General features: G+C 36.0%; 2 protein-coding genes across 2 annotated transcripts; one reads left to right on the forward strand and one right to left on the reverse strand.

Annotated features, from left to right (window-relative positions):
• Nucleotides 1-3334: 3334 nt before the first annotated feature.
• LOC117631164 (nicalin-1) lies at nucleotides 3335-12971 on the reverse strand. The gene is made up of 14 exons (XM_034364155.1): nucleotides 12438-12971; nucleotides 11698-11867; nucleotides 10625-10728; nucleotides 9259-9325; nucleotides 7832-7924; nucleotides 7586-7750; nucleotides 7316-7456; nucleotides 7135-7212; nucleotides 6285-6397; nucleotides 6143-6203; nucleotides 5259-5426; nucleotides 4451-4552; nucleotides 4065-4154; nucleotides 3335-3926 (listed from the first exon to the last, which is right to left on the reverse strand). Exons 1-14 carry the CDS (start codon nucleotides 12718-12720, stop codon nucleotides 3864-3866), a joined length of 1698 nt encoding a protein of 565 aa, XP_034220046.1. The 5' UTR covers nucleotides 12721-12971; the 3' UTR covers nucleotides 3335-3863.
• Nucleotides 12972-14113: 1142 nt separating this feature from the next.
• On the forward strand, nucleotides 14114-14569 carry LOC117630265. Its single transcript, XM_034363012.1, has one exon. The coding sequence runs from the start codon at nucleotides 14114-14116 to the stop codon at nucleotides 14567-14569; it is 456 nt and encodes a 151-aa protein (XP_034218903.1).
• Nucleotides 14570-19948: the final 5379 nt, after the last annotated feature.

Raw genomic sequence — 19948 nt, forward strand, 5'->3', positions numbered from 1 at the left:
TCTACGTTCTTCACTCGTCCTCCACTTACGTAAAGTCTAAGCGCTTGAGCGGGTTATCACCAAGTCGGAGAGATGGATCAAACCCAAGCGGTATAGGACGTCTACGTTCTTCACTCATCCTCCACTTACGTAAAGCCTAAGCGCTTGAGCGGGTTATCACCAAGTCGGAGAGATGGATCAAACCCAAGCGGTATAGGACGCCTACGTTCTTCACTCGTCCTCCACTTACGTAAAGCCTAAGCGCTTGAGCGGGTTATCACCAAGTCGGAGAGATGGATCAAACCCAAGCGGTATAGGACGTATACGTTCTTCACTCGTCCTCCACTTACGTAAAGCCTAAGCGCTTGAGCGGGTTATCACCAAGTCGGAGAGATGGATCAAACCAAAGCGGTATAGGACGTCTACGTTCTTCACTCGTCCTCCACTTACGTAAAGCCTAAGCGCTTGAGCGGGTTATCACCAAATCGGAGAGATGGATCAAACCCAAGCGGTATAGTACGTCCACGTTCTTCACTTTCTTTCCAAGTACCTATTATAAAAAAACATACACATATATAAATATCATCATTAAAAAAAAAATTTGAAAAAGGGATAGATGTGCTGCGAAAAAAAAAAACTGAAAAAGTGATAAAGGGGCTGGGAAAAAAAAAATTTGAAAAAATTTTAGATATGCTGCGGAAAAAAAAAAAAAGAAGAAGAAGAAGAAGAAGAAGAATGGGTTCAGGCTTACCAACAAGCAACTCTCACCACTTTGGTTGCTGAGATTCGGATGATGCAAACTTCAAAGTCGTAGACCTTCTCGCCAACAAGAGGAGTTTTTCTGCTGTTCTATTTGGTTGATCTCAATATTCATGAACATAGTGTTATTTAAAGAAACCAAAGACCATCAAAGCTCCTAGTGATGCTAGGGTTTCTCATTCCTAGTTTAGGAAAGTATCTTGCTTCCCAAGATCTTACCAATATTGGATATTATTAAGCTTAATAATATCACCCAAAAAAAAAAAAAAAGGGAAACCAACGTTGGAAATAGGTTAGATATTCTCAATGATATCTAACCCAAAAAAAAAAAAAAAAAAGAAGAAAAGAAAAAAAAGGGGAACACTTCAAGCTGCACCTCCTACACGTGAAAAGGCCCATGTCTACAATGCATCATGAAGTGGGGGCAATTTGTAGACAAAGAAATTTTGGTGTAATAAATTCCATTGACAAGAAAATAATTAGGGTTCGGTGGATTAAATCGTGGGCCCCGTAATTCACCCATGTGGCGTGTGACTCATCAAAATTGGATTAGTTGTCAAAAATGACAAATGGCGACATCCGACGGAGTGCATCAAACGGTTCAAGATGAAGACAAAATTAAAGGAAAGAATCTTCTGTGATTGACTTTGATTTAAATCAAATATTAATCAGGTTAATCAATTGAAGATAATCTGGTTAAATTGCCAGATTATGGGAATTGATTTAAATCAAATCAAATCCCACAAATAAAGGAAAGTTATTTAGGTCAAGCATCCGACAAAAGCCTATAAATAGGAGGCCTCAAGATGAAAGAAGGGGTCGGAGAAAAACACATAGCACTCAGAAGAAACAGAAAACTCTCTGCATTCTTCACCCTACCTTGGAAGAGCCACCAAGCACAACAAATACGTGCCGGTTCCTTCACCATAAAAATCCCAAACACCAAACAAGCTTCGTGCTACCCGTTTGATCAAGATCAAGTCTCTACGACCCTTGTATCAAACACAAATTTTCTTTAAACACTTTGGAGATCGAATCAGAGGATTCAGTACAGAGATTGTAATCCTAAATTTCATAAATACAATATTATTTTGTACACGTGTTCTTGTCTCATTTGTCGCAAGAAATTCGTGTTTACAATCATCTCTACAAAAAATCACTTGAATCCGATATCATTTAACCACTCAATTAAGTTATTGAAATTTTAGCATTTTCTTGAAGCACCGTGTTCATTGATTTTGTAAAACACAATTGGATGTCGAAACGGTTTCCGATTTGTCTAATTTTTTTGTAAGGATGATCTATGAATGAAGACCTAAAAAATAGATGGTTTGGATCATTGGGAAAAAATTGTAGGGTACCTTAAAGGGCGTCCCTCAAATAAAATTATTTGAGGGATCCCTCAGTAGAAGGGAACTGTATATCAGAGAGCTTCCATTGTGGGATTCCTCAAATAATATTTGAGGGACACCCCTTGTAATCAGCGCTCTGTTTCTCTATCTCCTTCTCGAGCAAGCTAACAACTCTCCTCCCATTACATAAGCAGAAAGCAGTCAAGCACCCATCAAATCCTTCCCAGTCTCAGTATCCTTGGAGCCCATTCTCCTCTCTTCAACATTAGATGCATAAGGTGTATCTTTGTTATCATTACCTTTGTTATACATATGTACATTATATCTAAATAATGTACATATGTATAGGAATAATCCCCAAGAAACTCTTGGTACGCTAAGTAAGCATCTATAAAATAGAGTGATCTTGGTGCAAGAGAGAGAGGGAGAGATGGAGAGAGAGAGGAAAAACATAGATGAAGGAAAAGGGGGTGGGGCGGTAGCAAGGAAAAAAACTTATTTGTAACGAGGATGACACTGTTTTGCTATCACTGGCCAATAACATTATTATGATATGTGAAAAAGTTATCTCACATGTCATTGTGTTATTGGTTGGGAATAACAAAATATATTATCCCCATTGCATGAGAGTTTTTCTCGACAGTAAGGGATAGGGCATTGCCGACATTGGCTAGAGTCTTCTTCTTTCTGTTTTTTTTTTTTTTTTTTTTGGTTTTTTTTTTCCTAATGTCCAGCTGGAAAAACAGTTCACATAATTTTTTTTAATAAAGATATGTGCCAAATTCTGAGTGGGTAAAATTGGAACCTATTGTTCAGCGGGAAAAACAGTTCACAAAAACAGTTTTTTGGATCTTGTAGTTTTTGTGAACTACTTTTCGCGATTTGTATGTTGTTGCACCATTTGAGATGCCCTTTTTATTTTTGGTACAATATTGTGGGAAAAGGGGGTTTACACAAATATTCATTGAGAGCTTGGGGATTTGGGGCCTCTGCCAACATGAGTGGAGGTAGAAGGCACCTTTTGAGATGCTCTTAGAAAAGAAGTAACCTATTCCGTACCCAACTCGCACTTTGGCTCTTTCCTCATTCTGAGTCTCATTGTATGACTAACAAACTTGCGGAAAAATGAAGAGAAAAGAGAGGTCATATGATTGGGCATGCCGTTGTCGATCAAATTGATGGAAATTAGAACTATGAATAACAGAACGCAAGCAAAGGCAGAATAAAGAATGGACCAATCGTAATTTAACCCATAAAAACATTAGTCAACATTCGATTGCACTCAATAGGGTAAGACCCACAACATGGCAGATTAAGATTAGCAAAACAAAAAGGGGTGATAAAATTGATCACTCTGAAAATTGGCTACTATTGACTAGACAGTGAACTAAAATAAAAGAGAAAAATCTAGAAGTGCATCCCTTTGCTACAATTATCATAGACCATAGACAAAAGTTCTATCTTGACCAGTGCCCTTGTTTGTTTGAGCCGTATTCGAATTCAATTGCCATGCAGAAACGTAAACATCAACCTATGCCCAGAAAATTGCCAGAATACTACTTGTATAAACCATGAATCTCAACAAAAAAATTCTCAGCACCTTGATGCGTGTCATTCTGGCACAAAAGTTATAAGCATTTTCCTATAACCAACAACTGAACGATCCTCATGACATGAACTAACGTGTCAATTCATCAATTTTAATCTAAGCCACGGAGAATCTTCTGTACCAAAGAAAAAGGTAATTTTCTGGCATAATCCTATCTCCGGTAATCAGGCTGTTTTCACCTTACGTGATGGAGGTCGTCGAAATAAACTGATCAGATCATCAAGACCCTGCCGAAGAGCAGCACCAGAAATTGAAAAAAATTCAGATTTCTGCTCGTATTCCATTAAAAAACTACTACATATAATATGAGAGAACGGCAAAAAAGAACTTCGATGCTTTGATATTGTAAGGATTAGGAACAATACCCTAGTTGTGATGACAAGGAAACTGAAAAGTACTATCAAATACGATCCCAACACCAGAAGCAACAGCAAGTCAAATGTCACACTAGCAACCTGAAATAACATGGGTGAACTGATTAGTTGAATGTCCCATTTCTACCTGCATATTGTTTCTATGGCAGTCCAAACATAAAAATAAATAAAACTTTGAAGAGACTTATTTAAGCTTAAGCATACATATTGATGGTCAGACTGCCTTGAAAGTATATTAAACCAAGAAACTTGTAATTACTAATGGGCATTGATATGGGGGGGTGGGGGGGAGAATGGAATTGTTATACTACAAAACTAGCAAGTATAAGAAATCAACATAAACTAACATTTTCTTTTTTCCAGTACACATTTAGTACCTGATATACATTAAGGCTAGCCCTAGTTGAATCATAGAAAGTAAACATCCCGTCAAGCACCTCATGCTGCACATTCACCTCATCGGTATGATCTTCCAATTCCTGTCAATAATATAAAATCTGACAGGTCACAAACATATACCAATGAAACGAGGAAAAACCAGATTTATTCTTTAACAGGCAGGTTGGTTTAAATTTTCCTATTTGACCATAAGATCCCTCCCTTCCCCCGGTCTTTTATTTGTTTCTCTTTCCTCACTTATCCCATGGTCTACAACAGTATATCCAACCCCACCTACAATGGTAGCCAGCACACCAGTTGCTATCCTTCCCCAGCTTCTATCCTGTGCTCTATTTATGACAAATTTTCCATGCTTGCAGTTCTATCATATTCCACATATGAAGTCTAAATTTCGGTAACTTGTTTGTTCATAGCCTACATTTAGGTAAATTTGAATTCAGAAAGTAATTTAATTTAAGACAACCCAAAAATTTGTATAAAATATATTGCATAATCCCATAGTTACATATTGAGCGCAAAAATGCAACTTATTAGACCAACAAAGTATCATCGACAAACTTTTGAAGGTTGAACTCAATAGACTGTCAACAATAGAGAAACATTAGATGCTTCCAACATATTCATAAATTTATAACTTGGTTCTTTTTTATACAGTAAGAAAACTAGAGAACATATATGTACATATTTAATAAATATTAAACAACTATCAGCACAATATTGAGTGAAAGCAATTGCATATTTGAGCTATAACCATGAAATGTATGGAAAATATGAAGATAGTAAAACCTTCTTCAATGCCAAGATAAATGGGTCATTCTTTGATAAAAACGGCGCCACACGGGGTGTTTGTGACAAGAGATCCAACCATGACTTTATGTAAGAAGGATTGACTGCTAGACTACTGTTGTCTGCAAAGATTTGGACGTTCTTTCCTTCGTGACCATATATATGCCTCTGAGTACAATAGAGGAGAAACATGCAGAAAGATTATAAACAAATAACAAAAAAGTCAGAAATCAATTACTTCTGACCTATTTAGTAAATTTTCTGGTTAACAATATTCACTTCTACGGAACATATTTTAGCAATTCATATTCCAGAATTCACATCGTCCAACACTTGTTCAAGAAACTATTGACATATCAATGTTCATTTGATAATGTGAATTGATAATGAACCTGACCTGAATTAACTCTGTACAAGAATTGAACAGACACACAATTAGGTCAAAATCCTTCTAAAAAATATATCCAAGGACACGACAATGACCAAGATTAACTCCTTTTACAGTGTACAGTAAAGAACAGGTTTCTTAATCAGATGATGCTAAAGTTTCTAAATAACATGATGTTTATCCTTAACGCCACAGCACATGCTGTTTATCCAGACGAACCTCATCATGCCTCTCAGACCTACCAGTTTAATTGTCAAATACCCTGAATGTTAACAGAAAATATTCCACATAAACCTCTTATCCTCAGAGGCTTCAGGTATCTCTGAAGCATTGGTAAACATTCTATCTGCTTCAATAGGACCAAAAAAGAGAAGCGCGCACACTTACAATCTATAGCAAGTAAGAACAGAACTGTATGCTCCTAGAGATCCTGTTACAACCAAGAAGCGAAAGCAACAAAAAGAAAGAAGTTAATTTCCAGATAAATTAGCCTTACCGCAAGGCTCTCAGCAACTAATTTGACACTTTTAATGATTGCAGCTTCATTCACGAGTGGTCTGCACAAAACCAAGATCTCAGCAAAAGACCGCTTATAATATATGTACCATTAATAAGAAGTGGGTCTAAATAAACATAACCTGCCATCAACCAGACTGCCAGTACTTTCTAACAGTTCAGGAGCAACAGAGAGTTCAGAAAGGGTGGCAGCAGTAACTCTCAGCCGTGAAAACTGTTCATGCTCCCAAGCTACCTAGAACAGGTAAAATGGTTTATCACCTGGTATAAACAGTAGGGTACGGTGCAACAAAAACACAGCATGTTTCTAGCAATGGACTAGTACTTTGAAGAAAGATGCACCCAGATTGATTTACAAGCTCATGGAAACACAAAATAAGTAGCGTTCAGTTTGGTTGCAGCAGCAAGAATATATAATTTTAAGAAATCAATAACCTATCTGCACAAGGTATGACCACAACATAGACCGAACCAGCAAAGTATGGTAGAGGAATTGATTTTGTGGATGACAGTAAAGATGAAAACAGATTACAACTTGCAATGAACCCCAAGCATAACCTAGTGATAAGTTTGATTATCCTAGAGGTGATTTTAGATTAAGAGGTATGCAGTTATTTTCTCAAGTTGTAAATGTTTTCCATGATATTTCATTACAAGAAGATATTATGCCCTATAAACTTCCCTGTCAAAGCCAGTAGTTGAAATGATTAGGGGTATCATAGTTTTCCTGGTGGAAGAATTTCAGAGATAACCTGGGAAAATCAATGCAAACTACTTGCTGAGTTATAATAAATAATAGCTATTGTTGCATCGAATGTGCAAGATAACCAAGCATCTTTCCTAATTTGAGGCATTAAGCATTATACTTAAACATAGAAATTTTTCTCATAATCATTAAATTGTGAAGACATAACATAACAAAATAGTCTTGTTTGTTCACCACAAGATATCATTTCAAGTATATCAACTTACTCGGGGATTTGAAATATTTATCTTCTTGTGCTTCAGACCAACTTTAACGCCCAATTCTTCTGCTACATTAGAGAAACCCTACAAGAAATCCCATCACTTATACAATGTAGTGCAGCAGCAGAACTCAAGGTAATTTAACCGTACACCCTGTAGTATGTTTTGTAAAATATTATTTGCTTACTTCAAAAATTTGCTTAATGTAGGCATTCTCTGGAGGCTTAGACACATGAATCCACAAGTCATTATCCCATGATCCAATACTATTCAAGCAAATAGCATAGTCAATACTCTCGCGCTGGCGTTGATCAAAGCTCCGAAGCCACTGTAAAATGAAATAACTAAGGTAAGCAGACAAAAAAGATAAACAGAGGGGCACTATATTTAAGAAAAGGGAATAAAAGACTTGAAGAAAGAAAATGAAAGTGGAAATAAATCGGGAGGAGATGAGCACCTTTTGAGTTCCATTGTAATTATAAGGCCCTCCTGATGTTAACCCAAAAAGTAAATTGTACCTTCCTCTTGTCTTAGGATTGGAGTAAAGAACAGAAAATAACCTAGCAATTTCAAGAAGTGCCACGACACCACTTCCATTGCTATCACTTCCAACTGATAAAGCCTACAAAATAAACAAAATTTTAAACCTTTATAAAGTTATCAGTAGCTGAAATAATTCATGATATGCTGTAAAGTTACATACAGGAGCAGCCCCAAAAGTGTCATATGATGCTACTATAGCAATAGTTGGAAGTTGATTTGCATCTCCATCAGTTTTCAATCCTGAGAGCCATCCCTGTACTCATTCAAAAACAAACATTCAATTTCCAAACAAGGGGAAGCAAACTAAACACTATCAACTGGATCTTCAGTCTTCCAAGAAAGATTCCATTTAAAATTATGCTACTAATGAAGACAGTTGCCAAAACAGATTGCAGAATAAGGTAAAAACTACGGCTGAAATCTGATTGATGCTCAGACATGCAAAAGTATTCAGTACAATTGACATCTGATGTCAAGTCATTACTATCTCCTAGGTATTAATATAAATACAGAACTGAGAAATCAAATAGGCTTGGCCGGCCATCTAGTTTTAAGAAGTGGAGCAGTAAATATACAACGAACTTGCTTCACTTTAATGCATTACAATGAATTAAAATGCTAACTAGCTCATATGCACATGAGAATGGTATTTCTGGTTGCAACATAAGTTATCCACCTATAACTAAAAGGATTTGAAACACCTTTTGAGCTTAGCAAGGCTACAACACCTTCAATGCAGGAAAAGGTTTTGACACTCAAATCCTATGAGATATAACTAAAATCAATACATAGAGAACTAAAAATTCCTAGCTGATTATCCTTATTAGAAGATCATATGCCAAAATTCTTACCAATTTTACATTCTTCAGTCAAAGCAGCTAAACTGTAAGCCAAACTAACAGCAAAGCTTTAGTCTTCTACAGGGGAATGTACCCAATATAACATAAGCATCCGAGGGTAAAGTATAATTACTAGTCATATTTTAAGATAAAGCATGTCATCTGTGGAAATATAACAAACCTAATACGAGACTTCAAGGGTACAGCTGAATTGATAATCACATTTTCAAACTGTACCCTCAAAGTCATAGTTTCAGATATACTTCCAATATCAAATTAACTGTTTTAAACTTTGGATAGGCATAAATATGTGCTGAAACTGAGATATATGATATCCGATATGGATAGATTCTTTATAGACATGTTAATGGAAGAATATCATTTATTGCCTCCTAAACAATATAACTTATGAACAGCGAACAAATGTGAAACCAGCATAGCAACAAAATATAACAAACCTAATACAACACTTCCTTGATACTCTTACATTGTGCAACACATGTATCATCAATTTTAGGATATGAGATTTTTATAAACAGAATAAAAATGTTATATGGGTAGAAAAACACAAAGGTGGCTTAATAAGATATGTTCCAACTGTTACAAGGTAAATAAAGGAGCTAACAGATATTTCCATACTCTACTGGTTTAAGAAACTGCTAAGATTAAACTTAGATGAACTGACAGGGATATTAATAAAAATAAAAAGAATGTGAGAAACAAACAAATAAAAGAGTTGAGCTTGAACCTGAATGTTTGTGATGGTGGGTGATGCACGTTTCTTAGGTTCTGGCACTGAAACAACAAGCTTATATCTGCAAAACCAGAAAAGACAGAGAGATTCAGAGTTGTGCTATGACAATTAAGCAAAGCACCTCCTAAAGCTCATGCCAAACAAGGATGTATAAGTATATTTGAAGTTAAATGGTATTGGCATAACTAAAAGGATAAATAATACACTCATGTCAACAATGAAAATCAGACGGTACCAAAAACAGCATTCTATGCATTTACTTAAAGCGCAATAAAGATCTTTAAAAAGGACAGGAAGAAAAACGATAAATAAGGTCACAAAATATAATGAATCGAGATCTAAATTGTTGTATAAGTTGTACTTGCTGCAGTCATATTTGATAAGGACTCCTGAATCAGCAACCACAGATATATTTTCAAGTTCCAAAATTTCCAGCCCCTATATAACTTTTTGGTGCAATGCAGAATCCTACTTTAATGACCTCGGCCTCCAAAAGATTTCCTCTACAAACCTCTTTTCTTTTATTCTATACCTCTCTATCATCTGTATCCTCCAGCTGGTTCCTAGTCCAAACCAGCTAACCTCTCGTCTTTTACTCTTTACTCTGTGAAGTTGAATTTTTCTCACTTTCTCCAGCCAGCATATCCTCCAAGAATTCTACAGCCCTTATCCATCCTGCTGGTGTTATACTGTAACTTTTCCTACCTCAATCCCTTACCTTTTTTCTTCTTCTTTTTTCTTTTTTTTTTTTGAGAAGCACAAAATTATTAAGATGATAAAAACTGAGTAAAAAACTGGAGGACAAGTAGTCCATCAGGAACAACCAAACCAAACCAAATCCAATCTATCCCCACAAACTTAATTGGGCCAAAAGTAATGGAACCTTAACCCACAAAATCAGACCAATCTGGAAAGATCAAGCTGAAATCCTTAAAATGCTTTGATACATCCAAACAACTGAGTCAAAACCTACTAGCAACTAGTAAGCCGAGCCAAGATCCACCAGCAGTGAGTAGCTATGCAGTTTTTTTTTTTTTTTTTTTTTTTCATATAGTAGTTTTGGCCGCCACTCCTCCACAATCCTGATCAACTTGGAACAGAAATATTTTCCTTGCAAGCTTTACATCCTTATAATGGCATTTTATGTATAATCTATAAGGACCCGAACTCACTCTGGAGGCCACCCCCCAATTTAACCCAGTCTCTCACTAGAACTTAACTCTCTGTAGTGACCATCTTTTTTAGGACAGATATATCATCGACAAGAAATTCATCAAAATATATAGTATCCATATTATACTATGCAGCTATCTGTCTAGGGATAAGTTCCATGGTTTCAATCATAAAGCCATTTACGTACCCGCCGGTAGTTGCAGTAGCAGGTTGACCAGTGGCATCATTCCTCTTTACGTCAGCCAACACAGCCTCAATATCATCATCTTCAAAAGCAAAATACACAGGATACTGTAACAGAACATACCACCACAAAGATGTCCTTTAGACAACAACAATTTTAAGAAACGAATAAAATAATCAAAAAGTATCTAAAACTTAAGAATTACTCCCATTGTAACACTTGGATTCCCCAAACAAACCCCATTTAAGCACTACATCGCAGAATGCAGGAATTAACATATTGTAATTTCATTTATGGATGAGAAATGCAATTCATTACATCTGAGACTAGAAGTTATACATATTAGATGAGTGTAGATGCCCTAAAATGGTTCACAGTTCATAACTTCGCAGAAAAAGACTGGTGAATTTATTTTTAAACATGTGATTGCAAAAGAGCAAATGCAACACAATGAACAGATTAATATAATTGCCTATTACACATGCACAACAAAGAATAATGCCTTCACTCTACTTTCATTGAGGGGTAATTTACTTCAAAGTCAAGATGCAAGACATTACAATCAATGACCAAAAAAAAAAATAATAATAGTGGGCTTGGTTTCTGAAAAATATGATTTCGTAGGATTTCAAAAAGTACAAAACCTTATTAGTTAAAGCCAAACAGTTAACAAGGTTCGGGTAACTAACAAATAGCAGCAAGTAGCTGCTGCTATCAAATTCCTGTTGAGCTGATATGCTAAAATGATCAAATAAAGCGCCTCAATCATATGGTATGCATCATTCACTAGGAAAAAATTAGGAAAAAAAATTAATCATACATCTTAAACCCAGGAAAGCAACCAGAAGACTGAGAAACGAAAACAACATGTAGTCAATTTGATAAATTATATATAGGATGTTAAGAGGAAAACAATAGAAGCTAGCTTAAAAGCAATCATAAAGCTAAATACAACAGCATATGCAAAAGCACATGCGCATCATAAACCATACCTAGAGAGGTGCAAGAAACAAACAGCAGAAAGACAACTGCCTCCAATTATAAAGAATAAGAAAACTTATGGCTGTTTGACTTACAGGTATCTTGGAATGTATAAGTAATTTTTCAAGTTCGGCCAGATCATTCTTCAATAGCTCCTCTCCATCAGTTTGATGATTACTTTTTGCCCTTTCTCTATTTTCTATATTAAAAATCTGGGGCAGCAAAAACAGCAAACCTCCCAGAGGTTGGTTTTGAGTAATATATTCTGCAATATGATTAACAATCTCAATCAGCAATCAGCAATCTGAAAAGGAAAGTTGGTCGGTACTCAACCAACTTAGCTAAGGCACTTATAGTTTAAGAATCAATGAGATCAACATTCTTATTGAGTTACTAAATGATCATAAATTTAAAATTCAAACCGTGATATCTTATTGAGTTACTCAATGATTATAAATTTAAAATTCAAACCGTGATATCTTATTGAGTTACTCAATAAGCATTATTTTAGTTCAAAATAGTTGCTCAAAGTCACATATTCAAACAGCCCCAGTATTTTAGCAGTTAGAGGTGGCATTTATTGTTTGTATGCGGGGCTTGTTACTAATTAGCATTTAGAAAGTAAAAGCATCGAAATTTAAGAACTTCTAAGAAGCATTCTCAAGCTTAAGTGATTGTGCACAGATGGCCTCACCAATCTCACTTCACTCAAAAGACTAAGAATACACACATATTGGAGAGCCCAACTAAAAAAAAATCAGATTTATTCAAAATCGAAGATTACCCACATAAATGCATAAAATATAAGAATACATAAGATGAAAAGAAGCACTACCTTTGACGAAGGAGATGTTGAGTTCACGTAAGGGGATGATGAGGACAGTGCGGGAGAGATCAGAGCCAGGAGCGAAGTGCAAAGAACCAGCATGGTGGTTGAGGTTGGCGAGTCGAGATCCGAAAGGAGCACCGGAGATGTCGTACTGGATCAGCCGATACACGTCGACGACTGTGGCGGCGTCGCATAGCTCAACGCAGGCGACGAGGATGAAGACGAGAGCAATCATCGAGTACATCGACTCCAGCACTTGGCGCTCTCCGCCAGGCTTCGCTTGGGCCATGGCTGTTATCCGATTGCGATCTGCTCTCTCTGGTCTCTAGGGTTTTGGGATCGGAGGAATCAAAGAGAGAAGTCAGGAAGAGAGAGAGAGAGAGAGAGCGATGTAAATTATAAATGAAAGAAATCAGAAGCAGGCTGCTGCTGTTGTCATGTTGTGTGATTGTGTTTCTGGTGGGAGGAGTGATAGTTTAGTGTGGACTGACCCTCACTCAAGTTCCCCTAACTAATTTGATTTTAGATTGGATTGGCTCTCTTCGTTCTTCTTTTTCTTTTTTAAGAATAAATTGGATTTGGTTTTTTCAATTCCATTTGAGCATGTTTACTTAGGCCACCTCCAACTATATTGGGGCTAAACTCAAATTTTCATCTTTCAAAATACAACTATTTATGTATTTTTAGGGCTCAAAATTTTTTTTTCCTCAACCTTGCAAACTCATAATTTCAGTCTTTATTAAATTGTTTAAGAATGATTAACCCCTAAATTTTATTTCTCATTAATTTTTCTTGACATTATTTTTGTTTCAACATTCGTGATTTAATTTTCTAAACATTTTAACTTAAAAAAATTAAAATTCCAAAACATAATAGAATTTCACTTAAAAATAAAAACAAATACAACAACATTTTATTCCATGGACTTTGAAAGTAAAAACAAGTAGCACGCGATTTATATTAAAAATAATGGAACCACATGATTTTTTTTAAAGCGGCAGAAATCACTGGAGCTGCTACTTTTGCATATGCCCGGAATAATTCGAACCCTTCATTGAAGCCATTGCCATAATTGTCTTCCATTTTCACTTTTACTTTTACTTTATTGGATTCCTTTATCCTCATTCAATAATGTTCTGAACTTTTGCCTACATCCACTTATGTTCTTCAATTATTTTCTGAACCCTTTCACATCCCCTATTATCTTGTTTCAATCATGTTCTGAACCATTGCTCAGCTTTGTCCATCTCACTTTATTGGATTCCCTTATCTTTCCATATCTTCATTCAATTATTTTCTAAACCATTTCTCATCTTGTCTTGTTTCAATCATGTTCTAAACCATTGCTCATCTTTGTTCATCTCACTTTATTTGATTCCCTTATATTTCCTTATCTTTTCCTATCTTCATTCAATTATTTTCAAACATGTAGGTCATCTCATTCTCTTGTCTATCTAAGAAGTGTTATTCTACCGAATTGACCACACAATCTCCTTCAATCTCATTCTCCTTCTTACAATGAATTCACCTGGGAAGGCTATACAAAATTTCTTCAACGATGATTTTGATGATGATGACCTTCAACAACAGAGGGTTGCAATGGCCGTTCAACACCATACGTTTTTGTTGGAGCAATATGCTCAACAATCCGAACATGGTGGTTTTGTTGTAGGCCGTGAACAATGAATCGGAAGAGAGAAAAACACCATAAGAGTCTCATGGATGACTACTTCTGTGAAAGACCACTTTATCCCTTAGTGGACTTTCATAGGCGGTTCCGTATGAGAAAAAAGCTTTTCTGTTGCATCTTGAATGATGTTGTTGCATATGAGCCATACTTTAACCAGAAGATAGACGCTTGTGAACGACAAAGTCTATTTCTAGAGCAAAAGCTAACAGCAATTTTTCAAATGCTCGCATATGGATGCTGGGTAGACTCCACCGACGAGTACTATAGATTGGGTGAATCTACAGCCCTTGAATATTTGCGAAAGTTTTGTTCCGTTATTGAAGCCGTGTATGGCCAGTGGTACCTCTGTTCCCCAAATCCGGCTGACCTTTACAAGCTCTTGCACAAGGCTAGTCGCAGAGGATTCCCAGGCATGTTAGGCAGTCTTGACTACATGCATTGGGAATGAAAGAACGGCCCCACTACTTGGGCAGGCCAATTTACCAGCTACAAGCATAAGCCAACTGTCGTTCTAGAGGTAGTGGCCTCGTATGACACTTGGATATGGTATGGCTTTTTTGGAGTCGTCGAATCGAACAACGATATCAACGACCTAGCTCGTTCCCTATTGTTTAATGATGTAGTCAATGTAGTGTCTCCAATATGTTGTCAATGAAAATGAATACAATCTGGGTTATTACTTGGCTGATGTTATCTACCATCGTAGGGCTACATTGGTTAAGACGATTTCCCAACTGAATACTCCAAAAAAAAAAAAAAGGACTATTTGCCCAAAATCAAGAGGCTTATAGGAAGGATGTCGAAAGAGCCTTTGGAATACTTCAGGCTCAATGGGCAATTGTTAGGGGACCTGCATGTATGTGGCATAAAGAACAACTTCATTCAATCATGATGACGTGCATAATATTGCACAACATGATTGTTGAGGATGAGTATGAGGATCTAGATGCCAAATCTGATGATGATGATAATTGTCCATGAACATCTAGAAGAGCAAGAGCAAGACTTGCTTATGAGCTTGAGCTAACTATCACGTACGATATAAACCGAGACTGACAAACTATCTCAGACTACATGATCCGTCATCATAGAGTCCGTGCTTCGCAAGTGCATCACAGTCTAAGAAATTGATCAACCACATTTGGAGATGTGAAGGAGAGGGGCAATAAGCTAGGTTGTGTGTTTAAATTATGTAGGCGTGTTTAGATTATGTTGTGTGTTTAAATTATAAAAGTGGTTGTGTGATTTTAATGAATTATGTGGTTTATCATTGAATTTAAAAAAAGACTAATCATAGAAAAATAAACTACAATCATAAATAAAGATAAACGATAATTATAAATAAGATAAACAACAATTACAAATAAAGATAAACAATAATTATAAATAAAGATAAACAACAATTACAAATAAACATAAATTAATAACCACTATGTGGTGGGCTTGGATAATAGTCTCCAGAGTTGTCTTCTGGATTGTAGGGGGAACTTGTATTCATTTGGGCCTCAATAATTTCGCCTTACTTATTCCCCCAATACTTCTTCTTTCTTGGAGTAAATTTGGATAGGTCCATGGACATTATCCTCTGTTCATTGGCCACCTTATCTTGTTGGATTTGATAGGTCCATGAACATTATCCTCATTTCCTTGTTGAACCAATTCAGACAAGAACTTTCCACTTTGGTTGAGATAACCTTCAGCACCTTTCCCTTTCTTTTTTTCATCCTTCTGTTTATCTCTTCCCAATGGCTTTGGAGTAGGCATGACCACATCATCTTCATCTTCCTCCAAATTGACTGTATTGCCACTATGAGAAGAATCTTTGAATGTTTGTGTGGGAGATTAACATAGGTTGTTCCATTTTGGGAAATCTTTTAAGATTTGTCAAGCACGATACAACTTGAAAGGCCTATTCGGAGGTTTATTATCATTCAAGAAAAGTGTTTTTGCATTCTTATCCTACCCATGAAATAAAATAAAAATAAAATAATAATTGAAAAGAATTAGAATTATAAATTTAAGCATTGAAAAGAATAGGTACTCACCACATCTTCAAGATTGGAGCCACTCACATGCCTTGCATTGGCCTTTGTCATACATGCCTTCCATAGAGAAAATTGTTGGTTGATGATCTTGAACCAAGAAGCAATAGCTTGTTGTGATCGTACCCCGGCTCTGCTCATGCCTGGATCATTTTCCAAAAACTTTTGGTACACATGCAACCAAAATGAGTCATTTGATTGATTGGTGCCAATAGCCCCATCTTCAAAGATAGAAACCCACCCTTTGCACAATGCTTCATCTTGTTGTGGTTTCCAATTCACACCTCTTTGGGGTTTTGGGGCCATTCTCAACAAGGATGAAAGTAGAATGAAAAAATATAACAAAGGGAGAAAGTAAAAAAATGATTTTTGGTGGATTATTTACCAAATGAATGGCTATTTATATAGTTTGGAATAAGTTTTGAGGTTGGATATGATCTAGATTAATTATAAATTTTACTGTTCAGATTGCCTAAAATTAATCATGATCGTTGATATAAAATATAGCTGTCGGAATAAAATAAAAAATAAAAAATAACACAACTTTTGAATTTTTAGCCCTTGGAATCAACTTGCACAAGGCTGTCATCTGTGTCGCACTCTCTGCTAGCCAAACAGCAAAACTGTCATGTGAGGCTTAACAACTTTTCTTCTTCACATGGACTTCCAAGCCAAAAAAAAAAAAAAAAAAAAAGGCAAAGTTTGGGCTCCACATAAAATACCCGTTCAGGCAAAACTTGGACTAGAATTCCACCCCAAATTTGACATTTCTCAAATTTCCACCCCGCAAAATATATGGGTTGGAGAATAATTTTGGACTCAAAACTCATAATTTGGGTTTCCACCCCTTGGGTTGGAGATGCCCTTAGGGGAAGTCATGAATAGGAAACTCAAGAATTTTGCAATAAGGAATTTGGGATCAACTACTCCCTAGTTGGTCTGAATCCTAGTTTTAAGGGTATTTGATTATGGATTTTACCATAGAACTTCCATAATTTTTTATTCTATATGTTTAACGTAGGGAAACTAAGGAATTAAATACCCCGTGTTAGTAAACACAAGTGAATATAAGTAAACATGAATGGTTAGGAAAAACATATTTTTGTAAGTTAACTTAAAAAAATCAAAAAATCCCAACGAGGTCTAGCCCAATTAAAAAGGACTTGGCTTCCAATTGATGCAACTATCAATAATGAATTTATTTTAATCTTTTCAAGTTTCATATTTGAGAGATTAAAGACATGTTGATATTGATACTCCAAAAAAGTTATTATACATAAGTAGAATTTATCTCTTCTACTTTTATAATAGGAGAGTGCGGGATGCCTATTTGAAACTTTAACAGTTTTTATTTATTTATTTATTTATCATTTTGTATTGATTAAACAATTCTGACTCGAAGCCATTAGTATATTGTATATCTATTGGCATTACATTGTAACCATATATAACCAATAATGTTATCTCAATCACTGAAAGGTTTAATCAACTAAGGATAGTGTTGTTGTTATACTTTTAAGCCAGAACAAGAGCTAAAACGATGAACAACGAACAAGGAACACAAACAATTTAAGGGTTCCTCCAATATTGGAGTACCTCCTTAATTAACAGAAGCTTCTTATTAATTACCAAAGAAATACAAGAGAACACAAACCCTACAGCTCTCAAGTACACAAACATATGCCTCACAAACTCATGTCTACACTGCTCCTAAGGTCATCTATTTATACTAATAGATGACATAGGTTACAACCAAATCCTATTACATATAGGAAACCAAATCCTAGACTAAAAGTATATCCTAATCAAACTAGGAAATTAAGCCAATGTTAGCTTGCATCCAAGCTAACCCAAAAACCTACAGCTTTCCTTTTCCTACATTGATAACTATTTTAGTTTAGGCACATATTGATTTTATACCAATTCCAACAAACTCCACCTTGACATGAAATCCATACTGAGACATTACACATAGCAGCATCCGTTGCTCCACCATATTGCAAGATCAAACTTGTTTCACATGCACCAAATTCAAGCAATGCTTGAACTTTGATACACCCACCATCTTAGTTAACATATCAGCAACATTATCTACCGTAGCAATTTTCTTGATACGAACGTCATTTTCAGCTATCACTTCTCGAANNTAAATTGATATCTCACATTTATATGTTTGATCCTCGCATGATGTACCTGATTGCCAAGTAAATAACACTCTGACTATCACAATACACATTCAACTTGTGTTGATTAACACCCAAATCTTCTATTAACCTAACGTTCAGATTGCTTCCTTAATGTCCTTAGCCATTGCCATATATTCAGCCTCTGTGGTTGATAATGCAACAGTTGGTTGTAATATTGATCTCTAACATATAGGACATTTTGCCATAGTAAACACATACCCTGTCGTGGACCTTCTTTTGTCTAAATCACTAGCAAAATCAAAGTCCACATATCTAATTGAGAACTTTCAACTCCTCCATAATTCTTCTCAAAACAAATTCCTGTCTCCCTTGTTTCATGAAGATATCTCTAGCAGCCTCCCAATGCACCTTTCCAGGATTGTGCATAAATTTACTAACAATTCCAACTGCATGAGCAATATCAGGACTAGTGCGTACCATAACATACATCAACCCCCTACTAAATTGGAATAAGGAGCATCTTTCATCTTGAATTTTTCTTCCTCAATTTTAGGGCATAGTTGAGTACTCAATTTAAAATGAGGAGCTAGTGATGTGCTTACAGGTTTGGTTTCCTCATTAATTCCAAATTTTCCCAGCAACTTTTCAAGATACTGTTTCTGCGATAAACACACCAGCCACTCTTCCTATTTCTCATGATCTCCATACCCAAAATCTTCCTTGCCACACCGGGATCTCTCTTTCCAAATCTTTATGCATCTGAGCTTTCAGCTTGTTAATCTCAGTGATATCGCTAGAAGCTATGAGCATATCGTCTACATAAATCAATAAGTAGATATATGCACCTCCTCTCAGTTTCTTGTGGTACACACAATGATCATAATAACCCCTTATATAGCCTTGATCTTTCATAAACTTATTGAATCTCAAGTACTATTGCCTGGTTGATTGTTTCAAATCATATAGCGACTTGTTTAGCATGCAGACTAAACCCTCTTTTCCTTTTTCAGGTTGTTTTATGTAAATTTCTTTAGACAAATTTCCATGTAGGAACGCAATTTTTACATCTAGTTGTACTAACTCAAGATCAAACTGTGCTACTAGAGCAAGCAAAATTCGAATGGAGGAGTGTTTCACCATGGGGGGAAAATATTTCATTATAATCGATTCTTTCTTTCTGAGCATATCTCTTAGCCACTAGTCTGGCTTTAAACTGCACCACACTCTCATCATTGACTCCCTCTTTCTTTGCATATACCCATTTGCATCCAATAGCTTTTCTTCCTTTAGGCAACTCTACTAATTCTCAGGTTTTGTTCTTCTTGAGAGAGAGTGTCTCGTCATCCATTGCTTCACCCCATTGCTTCTCTTCTCTATTGCTTATTGCTTCGGTAAAATTTATAGGGATATCAACTTTGATTACCGGTAATGCATATGTCAAACATGCAACACAATCTTTGAATATGGCGCACTATTTCTCTTTTTCCTTTTCTCTTGGCAATGCAATCCTCTTGTGTTTGAATGTCATCATTCACATCTTCTTCATCATGAATTTCTTCTTGATCAACAACATTTTGTTCTTCATTCAGGTCATCGCTCTTGGTCCTTGATTCTTCAGATTCCTTTGTTTCTAGCTCC

Source organism: Prunus dulcis, chromosome 6 (genome assembly GCF_902201215.1).
Source record: "Prunus dulcis chromosome 6, ALMONDv2, whole genome shotgun sequence".
Classification (NCBI taxonomy): Eukaryota; Viridiplantae; Streptophyta; class Magnoliopsida; order Rosales; family Rosaceae; genus Prunus; species Prunus dulcis.

Bases quoted from the DNA above. Each gene is read 5' to 3' on its own strand.
- LOC117631164 (XM_034364155.1), bottom strand. From the start codon at position 12,720: ATGGCCCAAGCGAAGCCTGGCGGAGAGCGCCAAGTGCTGGAGTCGATG. The intron at 6,398-7,134 runs GTAAGTTGATAT...TACCTGTTCTAG, and splicing joins TAAATATTTCAAATCCCCGA to GTAGCTTGGGAGCATGAACA. The intron at 4,155-4,450 runs GTACTAAATGTG...ATGTTATTTCAG, and splicing joins CTAGCCTTAATGTATATCAG to GTTGCTAGTGTGACATTTGA.
- LOC117630265 (XM_034363012.1), top strand. From the start codon at position 14,114: ATGAATCGGAAGAGAGAAAAACACCATAAGAGTCTCATGGATGACTAC.